Below are 18,259 nucleotides of genomic sequence, written 5' to 3' on the forward strand. Positions count from 1 at the left end.
GTCTCCTCTGAACATAGCAATGCTCAGGTAACATGTTACCTAAATGTTTCTCATTTTTGGTGGTGAGTTTTTATGGAAAACAGCCACGCAATTAATGCAGTTTTCTGAGTGAAACGAGTACCCAACGAAGTGTGCTACTCAGAAGATCTTTGTCGTACTGTCCATTATATTTGATTAGGCTTTATTGCCGTATATTGTTAAATAAAAATGGCTGAAAAGGTGCAGTACCACTTGGAGCTGTCTGTTCCTGAATTGGAGGACCTTTCAAAGAAGAAAATCTTCAACAAGGCAGAACTTACAGCAATTGTGAAAAAACGTACTCAGTTTGAACAGTCTTTGGCCAGAAGACAAGTTAAACTTGCTGATTACTTAAAGTACATTCAGTTTGAAATGAACGTTGAGGAACTCAGAAAGAAACGGCATAGACGTTTGCAAATCAAGGGAAAGGCAACCGTCAGTGACTACGCGGGACCTAGACGCATAATGTATTTGTTTTTCTGCGCTACTAACCGTTTTTTTGGTGACATTGCTCTTTGGGTTGACTATATTCGATATGCTCAACGTATCCAAGCATACCATCATGCTGGAAAACTCTGTGCACTGGCTCTTCAGAAGCATCCAAATAACATCATGTTGTGGATGCTTGCATGTGATCATGAGTTTTCGTTGAATGCCAATATGGAGTCTGCTCGTGTATTAATGCAACGTGGACTTCGCTTAAACAACGATTCTCCGGATCTTTGGGCTGCCTATTTCCGTGTTGAGCTAGCTTATTTGGCCAAATTGTACGCCCGTGAACAGCTCTTGCTTGCACCGGTTGCTTCCGATGAAAATAAAGAAAAAGACAATGCGGAAGAGGGCGAGGACAATGATGCAGATCACATTAAGCTTCCTTCTGTGTCTGTGGAAGAATACCGCAACGATTCTAAAAATGATATGCCTTCCGTAGCTGACGAGCTTCCGGCTACAACTACGGACAGTGAAAGACATGCTGCGTTTGTGAATGTCTTTTTAACCATCATTAAAAGTGCGCGCACCAGCTTGAGTCTGGTTGGTTGGGCTCAATTTTTGATTTCCATCACGGATGTTTTGATCGAGAGCCAGTTATTGCCTGTGGCTAGGGAACTACTCGAAAAGCACGCTGCTCCCATGATATCCGAGACACTTGGCACGTGTGTTGCAGAGAAGCAACCTTTCAGAAAATTCGGTGAGTTAATGCACCGCTATGTGCTATATCCTTTGTACTCAAAAATTGACACCGTGTATCCTTTTGAAAGCAAGACTAAATTTTTGAGCCCAGAACACGTAGACATGAAAAAGTTGGTTTTGTCGCGTTTGTCCAGTCCATCAATTGCTGATGCATTGAGCGAGTGCTTAAACCGCTACACAGAGTGCGCTCAAAATGCAATGGTGGCTTCCATTGTTCGTGCTGAATATATTCGGCTCTTCATTCATACGCTTGCGGCTCTTGCAAGCTTGGGCATCAATAGCACATTGCAATTGGTGTTTGACACAATTCAGCAGGATGCATTCCAGCAGCTTACGCGAATCGCTGGCGTCACGATGGATGACCATCTCCAAACCCTGCATCGTCAATTACAAGCGCGTCTTCATCCTGAGACAATTGCGCAGTCCTCTGCTTCTCAAGGCTCAATTTCTGTAAATTAAAAAAGTTAGATATAAGACGGATTTTTTGTTTTTTTATAAAATAGACTTCAGGTTAAGTGGGAAGATAATGAAGGGTATTGGCTTTTTGTAGTGATAGAAAGTGAGATATTGAAGTTTTAGTGTGATTTTTGCAAATTTATTATGTAGCGGTGGATTTATGTAAGAACATTTTATAATTGATTCAATATAAAACTTAATTCCCTTTTGCGAACAGTTCAAAAGCAAATTATGGAGCAATTAAAAAGAAAGAATCATGAACGGAATGTCTAATGAAGAATAATATTTTGTGTAAGTAATCCGCAATAATCCAATTAAATAATAATAATATCTGTATAAAGTTTAATTAATAAAATTAAAAAAAAAAACAAAAAACAAAAAAATACGCACAACAAATTAATTCCATGATTAATGTTATGTTATTAATATTATTAATATTATTAAATCTATTTTATATGAATTTATCGCTGAAAAAATAAAAATATCTCTACAATCCCCCAAAAAATAAGAAAAAGATATAACCGAATTACAACTGGAGGGCTAAAAGCTCACGTAGAATGTTAAAATAATCAATTTGAAGTATGAACGAGAATTGAAACAGATCTGTAGGGAAATATTATTCAGAACACGATTAGCAATTTACAAGGTCAAAAAGTTCATAATTGTTTACCTTCCTGTCGACTGTATTACGTGGTACCAATTGCCCCGCTCACTAGCTTAAGTGTTTACTCGACAGACCAACACGTTGTCGATGTCCAGATACGTCACCTCACAGCGACATGATCATCGTTGCGGGGTAAGGGGTTCACCTTCACAGTCGGTACGTCAGAAGTCGCAAACTATGCGAAATTACACCTACTGACTGTCGACTGCCCCCCCCTCCCCCGGACTCAATCGAAGACGGAGAATCTGCTTCTTTCTCAAAGCAATCCCGGGTTGCCGACCATCTTTGATAATTTTCTTATTGGAATTGATCCAATGAGCTTTCGGCTTTCGAATTGCCCCGCATTGCGTCCCACCTTAATACGCGTGTGCAGATCGTGATAGCGGGGTAAGTGAAGAAGGTGTCAATATAGACGAATGAAATGCGAGAAAGTCTTCAACCCTTCATTAACACATCCAATTGTTTACTTGCTGCACCTCGAATGCTCTCAGATGACATAATAATTTGACCCCACCTCAATCGCCTACTCGTTGAATTACATCCAATCAGAGAACGCCGATGGGTGCTCACATGTTTCGCTCTGCAATACACATGTGGAGCTGTCCAATCAGTTTTAGACTTTAAGTCCCTGTGACTACCTTGTCAGGAGAAAATATGGGGTAGTGACGTGTGGAGCACACGTTCATTGTGGCTGAGCTTAAATTGCCAACGAATAAACAAACGAGCCATTGTGATTGGCCTACAGAACTCGGTAAAATGAGATCAATTTGAAGTACATGCGGGGTGACGTGTGGTGCTCCACAACCTCAATTGTGAAGCGAGTTATGATTGGCGAATTCACAGTCAACCATGCACAGCACTCTCCATACACCGTTTTGATTGGGCTACCGCAGTTTCAAACCAGAGCTGCTGCTCAAATGTAAACGAAGTACGTCACTAGCCCAATTTTTCTATATAAGGGTGTTGGTTCTCCCCACAATTCTCCATCAAGTTCTCCACAACTTCCCCGCATTCTTATATTGAATACGCTCTTTGCTTTTCGCATTCTTATATAGGCGATTGTTTGCATTCTTTAACAATTGCTTTCTTTCTTTCGGCATATTTATTTGTCTATTTGCATTATTAATTCTCTCATTTTGAGACACAACCTCGTTCTTTTTTAAAAATGGGATTCTCTCGCAAAACCATTTCGATGGTCATGTTGGTCTTCGTATCCATGGCCGGTTGGATGTTCGGTGCTGATACCGGTACCATTGGTGGTCTCACCAATATGCGCGACTTCCAACGTCGTTTCGCTGACAAATACGATTCGTCGACTGATACTTATTCTTACTCTCCTACCCGCCAAGGTCTTCTCGTTGGTATGGTCAATGTTGGTACTCTGATTGGTTCTCTTCTTTGCTCTCCTCTCGCCGACCGTGTCGGTAAGAAGGTTTCTATTATGATCTGGACTGTTGTTTACTTGAGTGGTATCGTTATTCAATTGACTTCCAAGATGGCCTGGTTCCAATTCATGATTGCCAAGATCTGGACTGGTTTCTCCATCGGTGCCTTGTCTGTGTTGACTCCCGGTTACCAATCCGAGACTTCTCCTGCTTCCATTCGTGGTCTTATCGTCACTAGTTTCCAATTGTTCATTACTCTTGGTATTTTCGTTGCCAACATCATCGTTTTCGGCTGCCGCAACATCAGCGGTGCTGCTTCCTGGCGTGTTCCCTTGGCTATCAACCTCGTTTACGGTGTTATCCTCTTCATTGGTATGATGTATCTTCCTGAGTCTCCTCGTTACTTGATGCAAATCAACAAGCCTGAAGAATGTCGCCGTGTTTTGGCCGACACTGAGGGTGTTGACCCCAGCGACCCTGCTCTTGATGCCGAATTCAACGCTATCCGTGACTCCATTCAACAAGAGTTTGCTGGCGGTCCCGTCACCTGGGGTGAGATTTTTGGTCCTCTTATGCGTTACCGTACCTTCCTCGGTATGGCTGTTATGTCCTTCCAACAATTGGCCGGTGCTAACTACTTCTTCTACTACGGTACTGATGTCTTCAAGGGTGTCGGTATTTCCAACTCCTTCATTGCTTCTTTGATTCTTGGTGCTGTTAACTTTGGTTCTACCTTCCCTGGTCTCTACGTCGTTGAGAACCTTGGCCGCAGATGGCCTCTTATCATTGGTGCCGTCTGGATGTTTGTCTGCTTCATGGTCTTCTCTTCCGTCGGCTTCAAGTCTCTTTACCCCCATGGTCCCGATGCTCCTTCTGACAAGACTGCCGGTAACGTCATGATCATCTTCTCCTGCCTCTACATCTTTGCCTTTGCTTGTACTTGGGCTCCTGCCGCTTGGGTCATTGTCGGTGAGTCTTACCCCGTTCGTGTCCGTTCCAAGTGTGCTTCCGTCGCTACTGCCTGCAACTGGTCCTGGAACTTCCTCATCTCCTTCTTCACTCCCTTCATTGTCAAGAAGATTGGTTTCAAGTACGGTTACGTCTTCGCCTGCTGCTGTCTCTGCGGTGCCCTCGTCATTTTCTTCTTTGCTTGCGAGACCAAGGGTCTTTCCCTCGAGGAAGTCAACGAGATGTATGTCTCTGGTGTCAAGCCTTGGGCTTCCAACGGCTATGCCAAGACCGTCATCCGCGACCGCAACCACTCCGACCTCGAGAAGTCCATCACCCATCCCCAACTCTCCACTGTCGACTCGGAGGAGAACAAGAAGGTTACTCCCTCTGCCGAGTACGTCGAAGATGGATCTGTTCAAAGAAGCTTCAACAACGGCTTTGAAAACTAAGCTGATAAAGAGCCTTTCTCCCGACCTTCAATAACCATTAATCTATTGGTCCTTGAAAAGTTCACTCTTTAAAACCCCGGTTTGGTTCTACCTTTTGTTTATTTTGTTTTGCTTTTCTGGGATGATCACAAGCTGTCGATCTACTGAAAAAAGTGTGAACGACTCTGTGGTCCAATTTGCATACGACGCATCATTTTTTTAATGCTTTTTCCTGTTTATGGTAATGAGCTTACTGCTACTGCTGAATATTTATTAGTTAAAAACAACATATGGGGTTTCACTGAGAGTAATTAGGTGGGAGGAATTGGTGTTTGTGAAATAGTGTTTATTGCATTAGAGTGAAGAGGAGTCTGGGTACACAACCAAGGAATTCTTTTTAGTGCTTATTGTTTGGAAAATCAGAAGGACAGCGAAACAAACTGGTAGAAGCAAAAAAATAAAGGAACTTGGTAAAATATAAAAAATTCAAATAAATAAACCGTTCAAAACGACAGGGACAGAGACAAAGCAATAAGCACTAAAAGTTTGGCGATGACGGTGACGGTGACTGCAGCTACGAAGACAGCTAGAACAAGAATACTATCATTGGAGTTCCTCTGAACCAATCCAACGCAATTGTCAGCAGCATCGCAGCCCCTAAAGTTAGTAGAGCGACTGCTGACATGATCATCACTTAATTACACAGCGCGACACGTGTGTGAGTGTCGCACTCAGTGACAGAAGGGATGTTGGCGATCCCTAGACCAACAAGAAGCAGCAATAGCAGAGGGAATTACACTTCTTGCTGATGAAGGGGTTCCAGTTGGTGCACCAATTATTGGATGAAAATAACAGAGATTAGAAGAAACTAGAAGAAATATAAATAAGAACAATTAAATCAAATTAATTCAATTAAAATAAATTAAACAGGCAAATAAAAAAGCGAATAAAAAATAATAAAAAATAATAGAGAAAATTAAAAAAAAATAAGAGAGAAAATTAAAATAATAAAAAAAAAAACAGAAAGAAAAAAACACGCAAAAACACACAGGAACGCCTTAGCCTGCCACAATTGTCCTGTCTTTCCCGTTCCAGGGCGGGTAACGGCTGAGTGCATAAACGAGAGATGCAATTTAGTCTGCGAATTGAAGCAGAGTTTGTGAATAAGCACAATGAAAATTGTCGCTCGAAATAAATTCGGCCAATGGGATACGTGCCGTGTTCCGGATCTACACCTCCTTGCGAAAATAGAGGGTCTCGGTAAAGCGTTAGCCGAGCGCCGAAATCGGCCGACTGACCACTTGCGAAGAGCTCCGCGTGCACTTAATCTCCGGTCTCATGGTAAATTCGCAGTTGACTCTGGATAGCTACTTCCGTTGGCTTCTCACATCGCGATCCCACGGGGCCGAACCTTATACCAGAATGGTATAAATATTGGTCGCGCCCACGCGACAAGAAACAGGACTCATCAGGTCAAGCAAAAGTCCAACAGCCATGCAATTTCTTGAATACCTCGGCGCTCTGTTCGCCGCTTCTCTCCTTTCGGGTGTGAACGCTCGTTTCACCAAGTTCGAGTCTTTTGACACCGCATTTGACTTGGGAAACCATCTTGGTTCCCGCAGTGTTTACCATGAACCCAAGTTCGTCGGAATGGACAACTCCTTCCCTGAAGGATGCAGCATTAAGCAATTGCATATCCTCCAGCGTCACGGTTCCCGTAACCCCGAAGGCGGCTCCGGCACTGGTATGGCTGGTGGCATTGACGCCCTGCAAAACCGTCTTTTGAACGGTTCTATTCCCGTTGACTACTCGATTCCCGAGAACCCCTTTGCGTTCCTTAAGGACTGGGAGCCCGTGATCAAGGTGGAGGATGCTGACGCTCTCTCCAGCAGTGGCCGTGTCCAATTGTTCGACATGGGTCGTCAGGTGTACGAGCACTATTCCGAGCTCTTCCAGGACGACTTGAAGTACACTGTGAACTGTGCTGCCCAGGACCGTGTCGTGGAGTCGGCTAACTGGTACTTGATGGGTATGTTTGGTCGCGAGTACGCTAACCGCACCAATGTCCTCTACATGGCCGAGGACGACTCCGCCGGCTTCAACTCTCTTTCCTCTTACTACGCCTGCCCCACTTACGAGACTTCGTCTCCTGACCCCGAAATCGTCGAAAAGGTTCACGACACCTGGCGCGGCATTTTCCTCAAAGCCCCCCGTGAGCGCTTGTCCGGCTTCTTGAAGGGCTACAACTTGACCGACAAGGATGTCCGTAACCTTTTCTCCATCTGCCAATACGAAATTGCCTTGAAGGACGAGAGTGAGTTCTGCAACCTCTTCACTCCCACCGATGTTCTCAACTTTGAGTACGACAACGACTTGGACTTTGCCTACTGGGGTGGCCCGGCCGCCTCTTACGAGGGCAAGATTTTGGGTGCTGCCTATGTGAACAGTGTTGCCGAGCAAATGCGCAAGCTCGCCAACGGCACCCTTACCGAAGACGACCAACAAGTCTTCTACGGCTTCACTCACGACGCCCAAATTATTCCCGTCGAAAACGCCCTTGGCTTCTTCCCTGATATCAACGCCAATGGCCTTCCTGCTGACCGCAACCCCTTCTTCTACTCCCAAAAGACTTCCGACTTTGTTCCCTTCGCCGGTAACCTTTTGACCGAGGTCTTCCAATGCTCTGACAACAAGTACTATGTGCGTCACCTCGTCAACCAACAAGTCTTCCCTTTGACTGACTGCGGTTTCGGTCCCAGTGGCAGCTCCGACGGTCTCTGTGAGCTCGAGGCCTACCTGTCCTCCTCCGTCCGCTCCAACTACACTCTTAACGGCCGTAACTTGTACGTTGACTATTGCAAGTCCAACGCTACTACTTTTATTGCTGAGTTCTAAGCAGGCTTAACACTCTTTTAGACCAGCTTGCTAATGATTCCCACGGAACTGGTCGTCGCAAGTATCGTCGGCCGGTATTCGGATGTTTTATGCTTTCAGACAAACCGCTTCAAACTCTTTCCTTTCTTTATAAATTTTTTTGACCTACTTGTAAAACAATATATGCAATTTAAGCAATTGATCGCGTGAAGGAGCGAGAGAGAGAGAGAGAAGACAAGGCGGCGACGAAATCTTTGAATTGCCAAGTCAGAGAGACGAGAGCATAGACATGTCCCCGTCAACGAACGACCTCCGTTAAACCACCCATCACGACGCCCAAGGCCCTCCGCCCAAACAAAACATCAACCGTTCGACACACACTACAACACACACGACCTGCAACCACTCTCTTACATCAAATTGCTCCACAAAACAGTCTATTTCACTGAAGAGAACAAAACACCAAATATGTAGCGAGACGCTTAAGCACGGCCAGCAGCAACAATCTTGGCTTGGACGCGAGCCTTGCGCTCGGCGTTGGTAAGCTTGTTTTGCTTGTACTTGAGAGACTCGGCCTTGATGGCAGCCTTGTCCTTGGTAGACTTCTCGGGGAGAGGGTTCTCGCGAATGTTGGCATAGGCCTCAGCGTAGATGTCCTCGAGTTGGTCACTCTCAATGCCATCGGCAATGAGAGAAGAGAATTGCTTTTGGTAACGCTCCTCATCATCGTCAATAAGCATCTCCATGTACTCAGCAACGTGACCACCGTAGATGTACTTGCGAAGAGTCTCATCGTCCAACTCCTCAGTCTCGATATCCCAACCAGGGAAACGGCTAGGAGAGTGGGGAACGTAAAGACCACCATCAGAGGCACCCTTCATAGCACCGAAGACACGAGCACCGGTGGAGGTACGCTTCAGACCAACGTCCAAGAAGACCTTGAAGGGACGAGGACCGTCCTCAATAGCCTCAGTGAGCTCAAACTCACCCTCAGGCTCGACAACACCCTCGTACTTCTTGTCAAGACCCAACTTGATAAGAGCACGACGGGCAACCAAGAGACCAGTAGCGTAGGCAGCGGTCCAGTTGGCCAAACCCCACTTGATGCCGTAGCGAGGGAGCTCGGAAGAGTGAGCAGAAGCAAGAACATAGTCACCGTTAACCTTAGAGGAAACGATTTGGCAGGTGACGAAGCGGTTGGAAATACGAACGACCAAGCGGTACTTGGGGGCGTTGTACTTGTTCTTGGCTTGAGAGATCAAACGCTTACGAGCATAGTAGTCGGTCTTACCCTCACGACGACGACGGTACTTGGTTTGGTAGCGAGAGAAGTAGGCGCTGTTCTTGACACTCTGGAAGGCCATTTTTGGTGGTTGGTTGACGGTACGAGCGAAACGCGTTTCCTCCACAATCACAAGCCCGTGTTGTGCAGTCACGGTACCCTACCCTAACTCCAGGCTTCCCCTTCGAAACTCACCACCAAAAACGCTACACCAAAAATATGACTTTGTTCGTTTGGTATGTGTTTGTGGAACTGCTTGCGAATCGGTGACCACGGAAAGTTGCCTGCAATCAGCATCCTTTTCACCATAGTGTAGAAGAAATCCAATTTAAAAGAAAAAAGTCTTTCTGGCTTATAACGAGAAAGTCAACTTGTTTCATAGAGCAACCCGTTACTTGTATTGCCTGCTTCGTGACTCGATTATTTTCAGTACGTGACTATTTATTGTTCACTCAACTTTCTTTTTCTTGTTTCTGTTTCAAAAATTTTTTGGCTACATGAACGGTGGTTTAATTGCTGTGAATAAGCCGCAAGGTGTTACTTCGGCACAATGTCTTAACCGTATGAACTCGTCTACTTACATGTTTCTAACAATCGGATACTAGAATTAAAGGCAATTATTAGTGACAGTCCACTTGCAAAATACTTTCGATCTCCTGCACCTCATCCTAACGATCGGAATCGTAGACGCAGAAAAAAACATAGTCTTGATATCAAAATTGGTCATGGAGGCACCTTAGACCCGCTTGCCTCGGGTGTTCTCGTCGTTGGTCTCGGTTCCGGCACGAAGCAATTGTCTAAACTGTTATCCTGCAAAAAGGTCTATGAAACGGTGGCTCTATTTGGTAGATCTACAGACACATACGACTCTTCCGGTAAAATTGTGGAATCTGCCGAGCATGTTCCTACTAAAGAGGAAATTGAAACTGCTTTACCCTCCTTTAAGGGTGACATTATGCAGATGCCTCCCATTTATTCGGCCCTCCACGTTAATGGTAAACGTTTGTACGAGTACGCTCGTGAAGGTCTCCCGCTTCCAGATTCAGTAAAGGCACGCCCTATGCACTGTTTCGATGTTGAGATGACAAAGTTTATGTCTAAGGGCGAACACACGTACTGTGATCCGGACAACTTCTTCGAACTCGAAGCAGCTGAGGAGGGTGCCGAGGAAAATAAGGACTCGGAGAAAAAAAACAAACAGGGAAAGAAGCGCAAATTTAACGAGGTTGACTTGACTCGTGGTACGCGTGAGCCCATCGGTCCTGCAGCTTCCTTTCGCTTAACTGTTTCTTCTGGATTCTATGTAAGATCGTTCGTGAATGATTTAGGTGAGAAGGTGAACAGTAAATCACATATGGTCGAGCTTGTTCGCTTGCAGCAAGGCGACTTTGAGCTCAATAAACCCGGCTGTTTTTCCATGGAGGAATTTCATAGCGGCGAGTGGTTGAAAAAATTGGCAGATTACTTTAAACTTTCTCTTGATGATGAAGACCAAAAGGAAAAGGACGCGTCTAAAGAAAATGCTTCTATCGATAGTAAGGTTTCTGAGACTGCAGAAACCGCTCCTGATGAAGCCCCCGTTCAAGAAGACACGAAACGAAGCAAAACTGAGCACGAATAAACATATGTGAGTCGGATTTTACTGGCGGGCATCTAAATTTTTGATTTCCTTTAACTGGGCAATTCGGCCATTTGTTTTCGTCGGACACGTATAGTCTAAAAGCTTTTGCTGTCTCGCACTTCGGGCTTTTTTCCCGTAGATTGTTGCGGTAATGTGATTTGCCGCGGCGCCTGCCGTTAGAGGTTTCTTTCCATCCCAGAGCTTTAACTTTTTTAAGAAATTCAGCTGAGAATTGGAGGCCGGCTTCTGTCGCCAAGTTGCATGGCGCATACAAAATTGAAGGGGTGATTTTTGTGATTTTAAATAAGTCTCAGAGGCTCGAACAGCAGCCTCTAGTGTTGGAATATCTGTGAATAGTGCGCTCTTTTTTGTGACGAATGCATTCTTAAACTGTTTTAGAACACGGAATGATCCATTAAAGGTCTCATTTTTCATATCTTTATCAATAACAATAGCACCTTTCAATGTCTGCAATACGTATCGTTGCATTCCAACGGCCACCCATGCCAGACGGGATATTCTGTAGATATCATCATCGTTCTTTTTCATATCACCTATAATTTCTAAAAGCGCTCGCATCTGTGAAAAGCGCAGACGGGAAAACATTCCTTGTTCACCGGGCGGCATATTGAGTGTTTCAGCCAGGGCGGTTCCATATTTCTGCATCTCATCTTCAGAAAGTGGAGGTCCTAATCCCGTTAATGTCGGTGCTGTATCCAGTCTAGTATGGCCAAATGCATTGCACATATCTAAAATGAGACAGTCCTCTTTTCCTTCGCTTAATCGTAAGCCTCTCCCTATCATTTGAACAAGCAAAGCAGTGGACCTAACCGGGCGGGCAATGATGATGCAGTCTATGTTTGGAATATCAGTTCCCTCATTCAGTATAGAGCAATTGACTAATACGGGGAATCTTTTGTCACGAAAGTCTTGAATTGTCGTATGCCGAAGCTCGGCAGGTGTCCTTCCAGACACCATTCTGGCATCGATTCCAAAATTCCGAAAGGCATTTGACACTTTGTAGGCGTGTTCAATATTGACACAGAAGACGAGCGTTGATGAACGTGTCCCTTCTAATTTTCAAAATGTTAAAATCTATGCGAAGAAATTGAAGTACATACGAGCGTGTTCCATCCAGGCTCTTGGAATTTCATTTATGGCAACTTGATTCGTAGCTTGCAAAGCAAACAGTTTTTCGTCTTCATGATTATGACTGGCTGCTAATTTGTGATCAACGCTCCATGATACTCTTATAACTTTTGTGTCCACAAGCCTAAAATCGTTAGAAAAATACACGGGATACAGGATTGGGTACTTAAAAGTCTCAAGCCAATCTCGAGTTGTTTCTGTCTTACCAGTTTTCTTTAATCATATCAATAAAATGTCTGTTTCCAAATTAGTACTTGTAACAGCAATTCACAACTAACCTATGATACACAATGTCATCAAAGCCAACAAATAAACCCTTTCCATCTGCACGAAATAAGGTGGCAGTTACGCCGACAACGTAAACTGGAGAAGCTGAAGAGATCGCTTGAAAGTGATTGAGTACCCGCGTGTAAGACATTGAAGCAGAATGATGCGCTTCATCTATTAAAATAAGCTTGAACTTATCTGGATCGAACTTCTGAAGCCGCTCGTTTTTCAAAGACAGGACAGATGCAATAGTAATATCTGCCATTCCGCTTGCATGCTTATCGCCCATTTCAATTTCAATTGTCTAAACAGCTTTAGTTAAATACTTTCTTTCCCAACAAACCTTCTCTGGATAAAGTGCTCTGCAATGTCGAAAAGCCTGTTGGGCAAGCTCTTTTCGATGTAACAAAATTAGGCATTGATTCGCATTAGGTCGAATTGGTTGGACTCGATCAATTAAATGAGAGAAAACTACCTAATGACTTATGCGTTAAACTCTGATAATCCAATTTTATTTCTTCTTGTACCGTTTTGCCAGATCCAGTCGCTAACGAAATGGCGACTCTTCGTGTACCTTGTGCAAATGACTGTAACACGCTCTGTATGCATTCCTCTTGGTAGGGCCGTAAATGAAATGTTGAATTAAATCTAATCTGACGAAATTGTGCTATTGGCATTCGCCAATAATAAGTTCCAGGACAGAATCGCCGCGTGAAAGGGCAAATCCATTTTTTGAAATGGAACATAGCCAAGCAAGATCGTTTTTAAAGGATATGAATCACGATCTTGTCAACTTTGATATTGGATGTGCTAGTATGAAAAAATACTTATGCCTATGATAATTATATATCGCCGTTTCGGCTAAACCACAAAACTGTAAAGATGAAAAATTAATTTCTCCAGTAGACGCAAAGTTGAGACGATACATTCTAAGAAATAATTGATGAAGCTGTTTGTACTAATAATGAGTTATTGATATGACTGTCTGTTCACCTTAACAGCCTTTCTCCTTACTATTATTAAAAAAAAAAAAAAAAAAAAAGAAAAACCTGGTTTAACAACATCTCGCGTCCTAGTGTATGGACTTGAAGTTTTCTTATTTCCTATTCTTACATACGACTGTAATATAAAAATTCTGTGTAAGAAAATCCTTACGACATTTCTGTAATGCTTTAAAATATTACAAGAGTTAACCTGTAAACACCAGTTCACTTGACTGTAAAACGAAACATCTACAGGGGAGTGTTATGATGAAGTATTCGTTACAGTAATTGATAGTGACAGAACAGCAAGGCATGCTTACTTTCAAACCTCACAGCGACTACGTCGTTATGAGATTAGGAGGCAAAATAAATGTTTTCATCATAGGAAAACAAGAGTTATGAACAGTAAAGTTATCGATTTCTTTAGTATGAATTTGTTTGGATGAAGTCACCATTACAGTTGATGAATACAGCATATATATGTACAGAAGTGATAGCTATGACCTGAAAACAAGTATCTGAAAAATGATGAACACCATCTCAAACAAGATTACAAACGTCCTTAGTGACCGTTTGGGGAAGCATCCTGTGGCAGAGGGTTCTACCCAACCATATGTACATTCGGACGAACTAATGTCCGCCGTTACATGGCAAGGACCAAAGTCCGTTGCTGTTGAGAAGGTTCCCAAGCCTACAATAACGCACGAAAACGATGTTATTGTTAAAATTACTGCATGTTCAATCTGCTCTGGCTCTGACTCCCATATCTTCTCCGGTGAAATCAACCCAACTAAGAAGGGTTCTATTATGGGTCACGAAGGCTGCGGTGTAATTGTCGAACGCGGCCCTGCTGTTAAGAATTTGTATGTTGGCGATCGAGTCGTTATTGCATTTGACATTGCATGTGGTCAATGCCCCTACTGTAAGAGACAGGAGTTTGTTGCTTGTGATGCAACGAATGATTCGAAGTTAATGGACAAAATGTATGGTGCACATCACTGTGCCATCTTTGGTTATAGCGATATGATGGGAAACGTTCCAGGTACACAGGCCGAATATGTTCGTGTTCCGTTTGCCGACGTAAACTGTTACAAAATTCCAGCCAATTTACCAGACCGTAAGGCATTATACGCATCGGATGTTTTGTGTACCTCTCTGCATGCGGTGGATATGGCTGAAATTAACAAAAACGATACCCTGGCTATCTGGGGATTGGGTCCTATTGGACTCCTCGCTGCCCGCTGGGCTCAAATTCGCGGTGCGCGATCGATTATTGGGATTGATTCCGTTCCTGAACGCCTTGAACTCGCTGCTAGTAAACTGAAGATTCACGTAATCGACCGCAGCAAAGTTAAAGATATTCCTGCTAAGATTATGGAAATTGTCCCGGGTGGAGTCGATGCTGCTATTGAAGCATCCGGTTTTCGTTTCACCTCTAGCTTCCGTCATACAGTGGAACGGGCCATCGGCATGGAAACTGATTCATGTGACATGATCACAGAGTGTTGTCAAGCTGTTCGTAAGTACGGTCGCATCTCTGTGATTGCAGACTACATTGGTTTTGCTGACCGTTTTCCCATCGGTCACATTATGATGAAGCACTTAACGCTCCGTTCAGGGCAATGCCCTTGCCAATGCTATTTCAAACAAGTATTTGATGCTTTGGAGAGTGGTAAAATCGATCCGGACTTCATTGTCACCGACGTTGTGAAATTTAACGATTTGCCTAAGGCCTACGAAAAGCTGTTCTACAAGAAAGACGGCATGGTCAAGATTTACTGTGAGCCTGAAAAGGAGGATTAGGTCATATATTTTTAGTTTAGATAGAGGTAGGGGTGTTTGGAGTTTTTCTATTAAACGAGTTATGACCAGTTAGGACGCTGAATTAATAATTTTACACATAAAAACAATGTGGAAGAGAAGAAACATTGTTTGAGTAAAAGTTCTGTCGCCAATACTGAAGTAGGAGTAATATGTATTATTACTTGCTGTTTTATTACTCGACCACGTCCTTGCCTTCCCTTCCACCTCAGTCTCATAGCCAGTGACCAAAAATCTTCCAAATAATGATTGAAGCAATTCTATCGGGATATGAGGCCACACAGGAAGAACAAAGTAATGTTTGTGCTCACAATTTACACAATGGTTCGCTTTTGAGTACTTTTCGGCAGAGTTCACCATACCCAAATGCAACCTGTATTTCGCGTTCATATCTGCTTTCTGCGCAAAAAAATAAGCCTCAGCTGAACATCCATGCTTTTGGAAAGGTATATTGAGATAAATCGTTACTAACATATGTTTTTGAAGTTTATTTGAAATCTAACACGTTACAGGAGAACCTCGACCAAAGAATTATCCTTCCTGAAACAGTGGAGTGTTTAAAGTGCAGTCCCTGTGGTTCCTGGCTGGTTGCTGGCACAAAGTCAGGTCAATTGTATCTTTGGTCTATGCTTTCCGGTGCCCTGCTCCATTTCTTCCGGGCTCATTATGAAGCTTTAACACACTTGGACTTTACGGACGACGGGATGATTTTATTGTCTGGTTCAAAAGATGGCGAAGTGAATGCCTGGACGATGGCATCTCTTGTGGATAAAAGCAATCAAAACAACGTTGGCGTCAATAGCTCTATTAAGCCTTATAGAAAATTCAGCGGACATACTAGAGATATTACTGGATTATACTGCGGGAAGGGACCCGCTGTCGCTTCTCGTGTATTTACTACAAGCCGCGACAACACTGTGAAGATCTGGGATATGAGCAGTGGTCTCCTACTCACAACAATTGCCTTGCCCGTATCGCCCATCTGTTTCTGTTGTGATCCGGCTGAACGGGTACTGTACCTTGGTTATGAAAAGGGTTTTATAACTGTGCCGTTGTTCGTTAATCCCAATACTAAAAAAGATACATCAACAGAAAATTCCGCACCCTATGCGTTGGGCGGAAATGGAAAAATTGTTGATGGTGTTGAGGGTGAACCATTTCCCTCTGTGCAACACACATCTGCTATTCAGGTACTGACTCTATCATTTGATGGATCGTTGTTGATTTCTGGAGATGCTGAGGGTACCGTGCTTGTTTGGGATGTCGTTTCCAAACAAGTGTTGCGGAAAATAGTTACCTTTCCAAAGCCTGTGACCTTTTTACAGACGACAACTGAAAGCATGCAGTTGCCGGCCAATTTAACTCCGTTTCCCATGCTGAAGAGAATGGTTACGGAAGAGGGCATTTTGTCCGACTTGTCTGTAGCCATTGAAGACAATGGTGTCGAGGAATTGATGCAGCTTCCAGATATTTTGGAAGTCGGAAAGGAAATTTTGGTAAGAACCGTTACAACGCAATCATTGTACCTCATACTAACTATTTCTCTAGTCGGAAAGTACTGAATCTGGTTGGCGTGCAAAGGCTGAGGCCTTAGAGCTCGAACTGAAGGAAGCCCGGTCCTTGTTTTTGGAACTTAAACAGGTTCACCAAGGCTTGTGGGAAAAGTACTTGAAAATGTAGGATTAAAGTGATTTAATGGATGGTTTCTATTTTCAAAAATTAAAACTAGGTGCAACTCAAAAGCTATGAAATATACAATTGATATATAAAGACTCCTCAAAAGTCTATTTTATGATACTAGTTCATTCCGACTGCCGTTGATTGCGTGTAGACAAGCTGAAAAAAAGTGATCAACTTTTCATAAATCTCTTCTTCATAATTACCTATCGGATTAGTTGGACCGAATTGCACTATTCATAAAAAAAAGCTTACCGCCTGAAAATGAAGGGATTCCGTATGTTGCACACAAGTCCTCCAGCAATGTACCAACAGGTTTTGTGGAAGTTACATAATTGCGTCCGTGCTGTTCACAAAATTAGTACTTTTGGCAATGCAACTACTATAGCACGTACCGTTAGGATATGTTCAGCAAGAGCGGGTGTATGGATTTCATGATTCGTGGTAATACAGGAGACAATAAGTAAACTTCCAAGCTTATGCTTTAACTCTTCCCAATGTGCGTCCAAATATGTTAACAAGTAGTGTGAACTAAACTCTGCACTGATAGAGTGCACTCTGTTTCCTTTAAACTTGTTGAAAATATAAGGAAGACACACTTGCATGTAAGTTTCAGGTGAAGAGATGCCTGTAGCGTGTATTAGTAGCTGTCAATGTAGAAGGACTCAATAACTCATACCGGGAATATCATGTGAAGAGGTCATGTGCGTTTGATATGCTTGTAACGAGTTCAGAGTCTTAAAATGTTAGTCAAAGCAAGTATACAGGTGTACTATACCGTAGGTGCTAGTGTTTCTGGATCCCAGTAATATAAAGCGGGACATAAGACAACAACGGGAACTTTCAGTTCTTCAGTAATATACTGAATTATCCCAAAAACGGATGCAACCCGCATGTCTTTTTCCTTCAGAGCCATTGTTGACCAGAAAAGAGCTGTAGCAGCTGAGGGCGCAAGCAGTACAATGTCTTTATCCGTTTCATCCCATCCATTTGTCGCGAAGAAATATGTATGCGGCTCTGACTCTGCCGTAACTTGTGGAATACGAATGAGCTTCAGTTTTGAATGCTGAGCTGTCCAGTCAATGAGACGAGCTTGTCTCGAGTTAGCAAAAGTCCTTATAACAGACAGATCTTATGCTCAAATGAGCGATAGATATGTACCAATACCTATTAAAACTTGGAAAAACTGCTCATTGTAAGCCAGTTCGGGTTTTTGCTTAAATTCGTAAATGGCATTTATATCCTCAATTTTTCTTAATAAGTAATTATCCGTGACTTGATATCCTAAGTCAGATAGAGACTTATCCTTTTCAACGTATCGAGTGTTTTTAGGCACTGGTTTTCTACGAAACATGGATGATACACAGACTGGTGAGATTGATCCTAATTAGTCATAAGTAGTCAATACAAAAAATCAAAACTTGAAACAACAAACGCAGATAGCGCATAAGTTTATACACAAAACGCTTACTGTACGTCGTTCGTACGTCCA

The 18,259-nt window shown here is 43.2% G+C and overlaps 9 protein-coding genes across 9 annotated transcripts; 6 read left to right on the forward strand and 3 right to left on the reverse strand.

Annotated features, from left to right (window-relative positions):
* Nucleotides 1–67: 67 nt before the first annotated feature.
* Nucleotides 68–1,756, forward strand: SJAG_04069 (U3 snoRNP-associated protein Utp6). Its single transcript, XM_002175154.2, has one exon. It carries the CDS (start codon nucleotides 208–210, stop codon nucleotides 1,666–1,668), a length of 1,461 nt encoding a protein of 486 aa, XP_002175190.1. The 5' UTR covers nucleotides 68–207; the 3' UTR covers nucleotides 1,669–1,756.
* A 1,552-nt stretch (nucleotides 1,757–3,308) lies between these two features.
* Nucleotides 3,309–5,425, forward strand: SJAG_04068 (high-affinity fructose transporter ght6). The gene has a single exon (XM_002175153.2). It carries the CDS (start codon nucleotides 3,495–3,497, stop codon nucleotides 5,112–5,114), a length of 1,620 nt encoding a protein of 539 aa, XP_002175189.1. The 5' UTR covers nucleotides 3,309–3,494; the 3' UTR covers nucleotides 5,115–5,425.
* A 1,130-nt stretch (nucleotides 5,426–6,555) lies between these two features.
* On the forward strand, nucleotides 6,556–8,206 carry SJAG_04067 (thiamine-repressible acid phosphatase pho4). The gene has a single exon (XM_002175152.2). It carries the CDS (start codon nucleotides 6,588–6,590, stop codon nucleotides 7,986–7,988), a length of 1,401 nt encoding a protein of 466 aa, XP_002175188.1. The 5' UTR covers nucleotides 6,556–6,587; the 3' UTR covers nucleotides 7,989–8,206.
* Nucleotides 8,207–8,341: 135 nt separating this feature from the next.
* SJAG_04066 (60S ribosomal protein L5) lies at nucleotides 8,342–9,425 on the reverse strand. Its single transcript, XM_002175151.2, has one exon. The coding sequence runs from the start codon at nucleotides 9,329–9,331 to the stop codon at nucleotides 8,450–8,452; it is 882 nt and encodes a 293-aa protein (XP_002175187.1). The 5' UTR covers nucleotides 9,332–9,425; the 3' UTR covers nucleotides 8,342–8,449.
* Nucleotides 9,426–9,445: 20 nt separating this feature from the next.
* SJAG_04065 (tRNA pseudouridine synthase) lies at nucleotides 9,446–11,310 on the forward strand. The gene is made up of 2 exons (XM_002175150.2): nucleotides 9,446–9,810; nucleotides 9,855–11,310. Exons 1-2 carry the CDS (start codon nucleotides 9,747–9,749, stop codon nucleotides 10,868–10,870), a joined length of 1,080 nt encoding a protein of 359 aa, XP_002175186.1. The 5' UTR covers nucleotides 9,446–9,746; the 3' UTR covers nucleotides 10,871–11,310.
* On the reverse strand, nucleotides 9,765–13,255 carry SJAG_04064 (ATP-dependent DNA helicase Irc3). Its single transcript, XM_002175149.2, has 6 exons — nucleotides 12,814–13,255; nucleotides 12,630–12,761; nucleotides 12,298–12,590; nucleotides 12,226–12,255; nucleotides 11,992–12,143; nucleotides 9,765–11,943 (listed from the first exon to the last, which is right to left on the reverse strand). Exons 1-6 carry the CDS (start codon nucleotides 12,961–12,963, stop codon nucleotides 10,889–10,891), a joined length of 1,812 nt encoding a protein of 603 aa, XP_002175185.2. The 5' UTR covers nucleotides 12,964–13,255; the 3' UTR covers nucleotides 9,765–10,888.
* SJAG_04063 (glutathione-dependent formaldehyde dehydrogenase) lies at nucleotides 12,288–15,230 on the forward strand. Its single transcript, XM_002175148.2, has one exon. It carries the CDS (start codon nucleotides 13,795–13,797, stop codon nucleotides 15,070–15,072), a length of 1,278 nt encoding a protein of 425 aa, XP_002175184.2. The 5' UTR covers nucleotides 12,288–13,794; the 3' UTR covers nucleotides 15,073–15,230.
* On the forward strand, nucleotides 15,177–17,463 carry SJAG_04062 (WD repeat protein Crb3). The gene is made up of 3 exons (XM_002175147.2): nucleotides 15,177–15,536; nucleotides 15,603–16,586; nucleotides 16,639–17,463. Exons 1-3 carry the CDS (start codon nucleotides 15,336–15,338, stop codon nucleotides 16,768–16,770), a joined length of 1,317 nt encoding a protein of 438 aa, XP_002175183.1. The 5' UTR covers nucleotides 15,177–15,335; the 3' UTR covers nucleotides 16,771–17,463.
* SJAG_04061 (argonaute binding protein 2) lies at nucleotides 16,748–18,141 on the reverse strand. Its single transcript, XM_002175146.2, has 6 exons — nucleotides 17,935–18,141; nucleotides 17,546–17,859; nucleotides 17,447–17,504; nucleotides 17,163–17,395; nucleotides 17,023–17,113; nucleotides 16,748–16,973 (listed from the first exon to the last, which is right to left on the reverse strand). Exons 1-6 carry the CDS (start codon nucleotides 18,119–18,121, stop codon nucleotides 16,888–16,890), a joined length of 969 nt encoding a protein of 322 aa, XP_002175182.2. The 5' UTR covers nucleotides 18,122–18,141; the 3' UTR covers nucleotides 16,748–16,887.
* Between the last annotated feature and the right edge of the window lie 118 nt (nucleotides 18,142–18,259).

The sequence above is a fragment of the Schizosaccharomyces japonicus genome (genome assembly GCF_000149845.2).
Source record: "Schizosaccharomyces japonicus yFS275 unplaced genomic scaffold supercont5.2, whole genome shotgun sequence".
Lineage (NCBI taxonomy): Eukaryota > Fungi > Ascomycota > Schizosaccharomycetes > Schizosaccharomycetales > Schizosaccharomycetaceae > Schizosaccharomyces > Schizosaccharomyces japonicus.

Bases quoted from the DNA above. Each gene is read 5' to 3' on its own strand.
- SJAG_04069 (XM_002175154.2), top strand. From the start codon at position 208: ATGGCTGAAAAGGTGCAGTACCACTTGGAGCTGTCTGTTCCTGAATTG.
- SJAG_04068 (XM_002175153.2), top strand. From the start codon at position 3,495: ATGGGATTCTCTCGCAAAACCATTTCGATGGTCATGTTGGTCTTCGTA.
- SJAG_04067 (XM_002175152.2), top strand. From the start codon at position 6,588: ATGCAATTTCTTGAATACCTCGGCGCTCTGTTCGCCGCTTCTCTCCTT.
- SJAG_04066 (XM_002175151.2), bottom strand. From the start codon at position 9,331: ATGGCCTTCCAGAGTGTCAAGAACAGCGCCTACTTCTCTCGCTACCAA.
- SJAG_04065 (XM_002175150.2), top strand. From the start codon at position 9,747: ATGAACGGTGGTTTAATTGCTGTGAATAAGCCGCAAGGTGTTACTTCG. The intron at 9,811-9,854 runs GTATGAACTCGT...ATCGGATACTAG, and splicing joins TTCGGCACAATGTCTTAACC to AATTAAAGGCAATTATTAGT.
- SJAG_04064 (XM_002175149.2), bottom strand. From the start codon at position 12,963: ATGCCAATAGCACAATTTCGTCAGATTAGATTTAATTCAACATTTCAT. The intron at 12,256-12,297 runs GTTAGTTGTGAA...ATTTGGAAACAG, and splicing joins GATGACATTGTGTATCATAG to ACATTTTATTGATATGATTA. The intron at 12,144-12,225 runs GTAAGACAGAAA...TAACGATTTTAG, and splicing joins GATATGATTAAAGAAAACTG to GCTTGTGGACACAAAAGTTA.
- SJAG_04063 (XM_002175148.2), top strand. From the start codon at position 13,795: ATGATGAACACCATCTCAAACAAGATTACAAACGTCCTTAGTGACCGT.
- SJAG_04062 (XM_002175147.2), top strand. From the start codon at position 15,336: ATGATTGAAGCAATTCTATCGGGATATGAGGCCACACAGGAAGAACAA. The intron at 15,537-15,602 runs GTATATTGAGAT...AACACGTTACAG, and splicing joins ACATCCATGCTTTTGGAAAG to GAGAACCTCGACCAAAGAAT. The intron at 16,587-16,638 runs GTAAGAACCGTT...CTATTTCTCTAG, and splicing joins AAGTCGGAAAGGAAATTTTG to TCGGAAAGTACTGAATCTGG.
- SJAG_04061 (XM_002175146.2), bottom strand. From the start codon at position 18,121: ATGTTTCGTAGAAAACCAGTGCCTAAAAACACTCGATACGTTGAAAAG. The intron at 17,114-17,162 runs GTACGTGCTATA...TTTTGTGAACAG, and splicing joins TTGCTGAACATATCCTAACG to CACGGACGCAATTATGTAAC. The intron at 16,974-17,022 runs GTAAGCTTTTTT...CTAATCCGATAG, and splicing joins AATCCCTTCATTTTCAGGCG to GTAATTATGAAGAAGAGATT.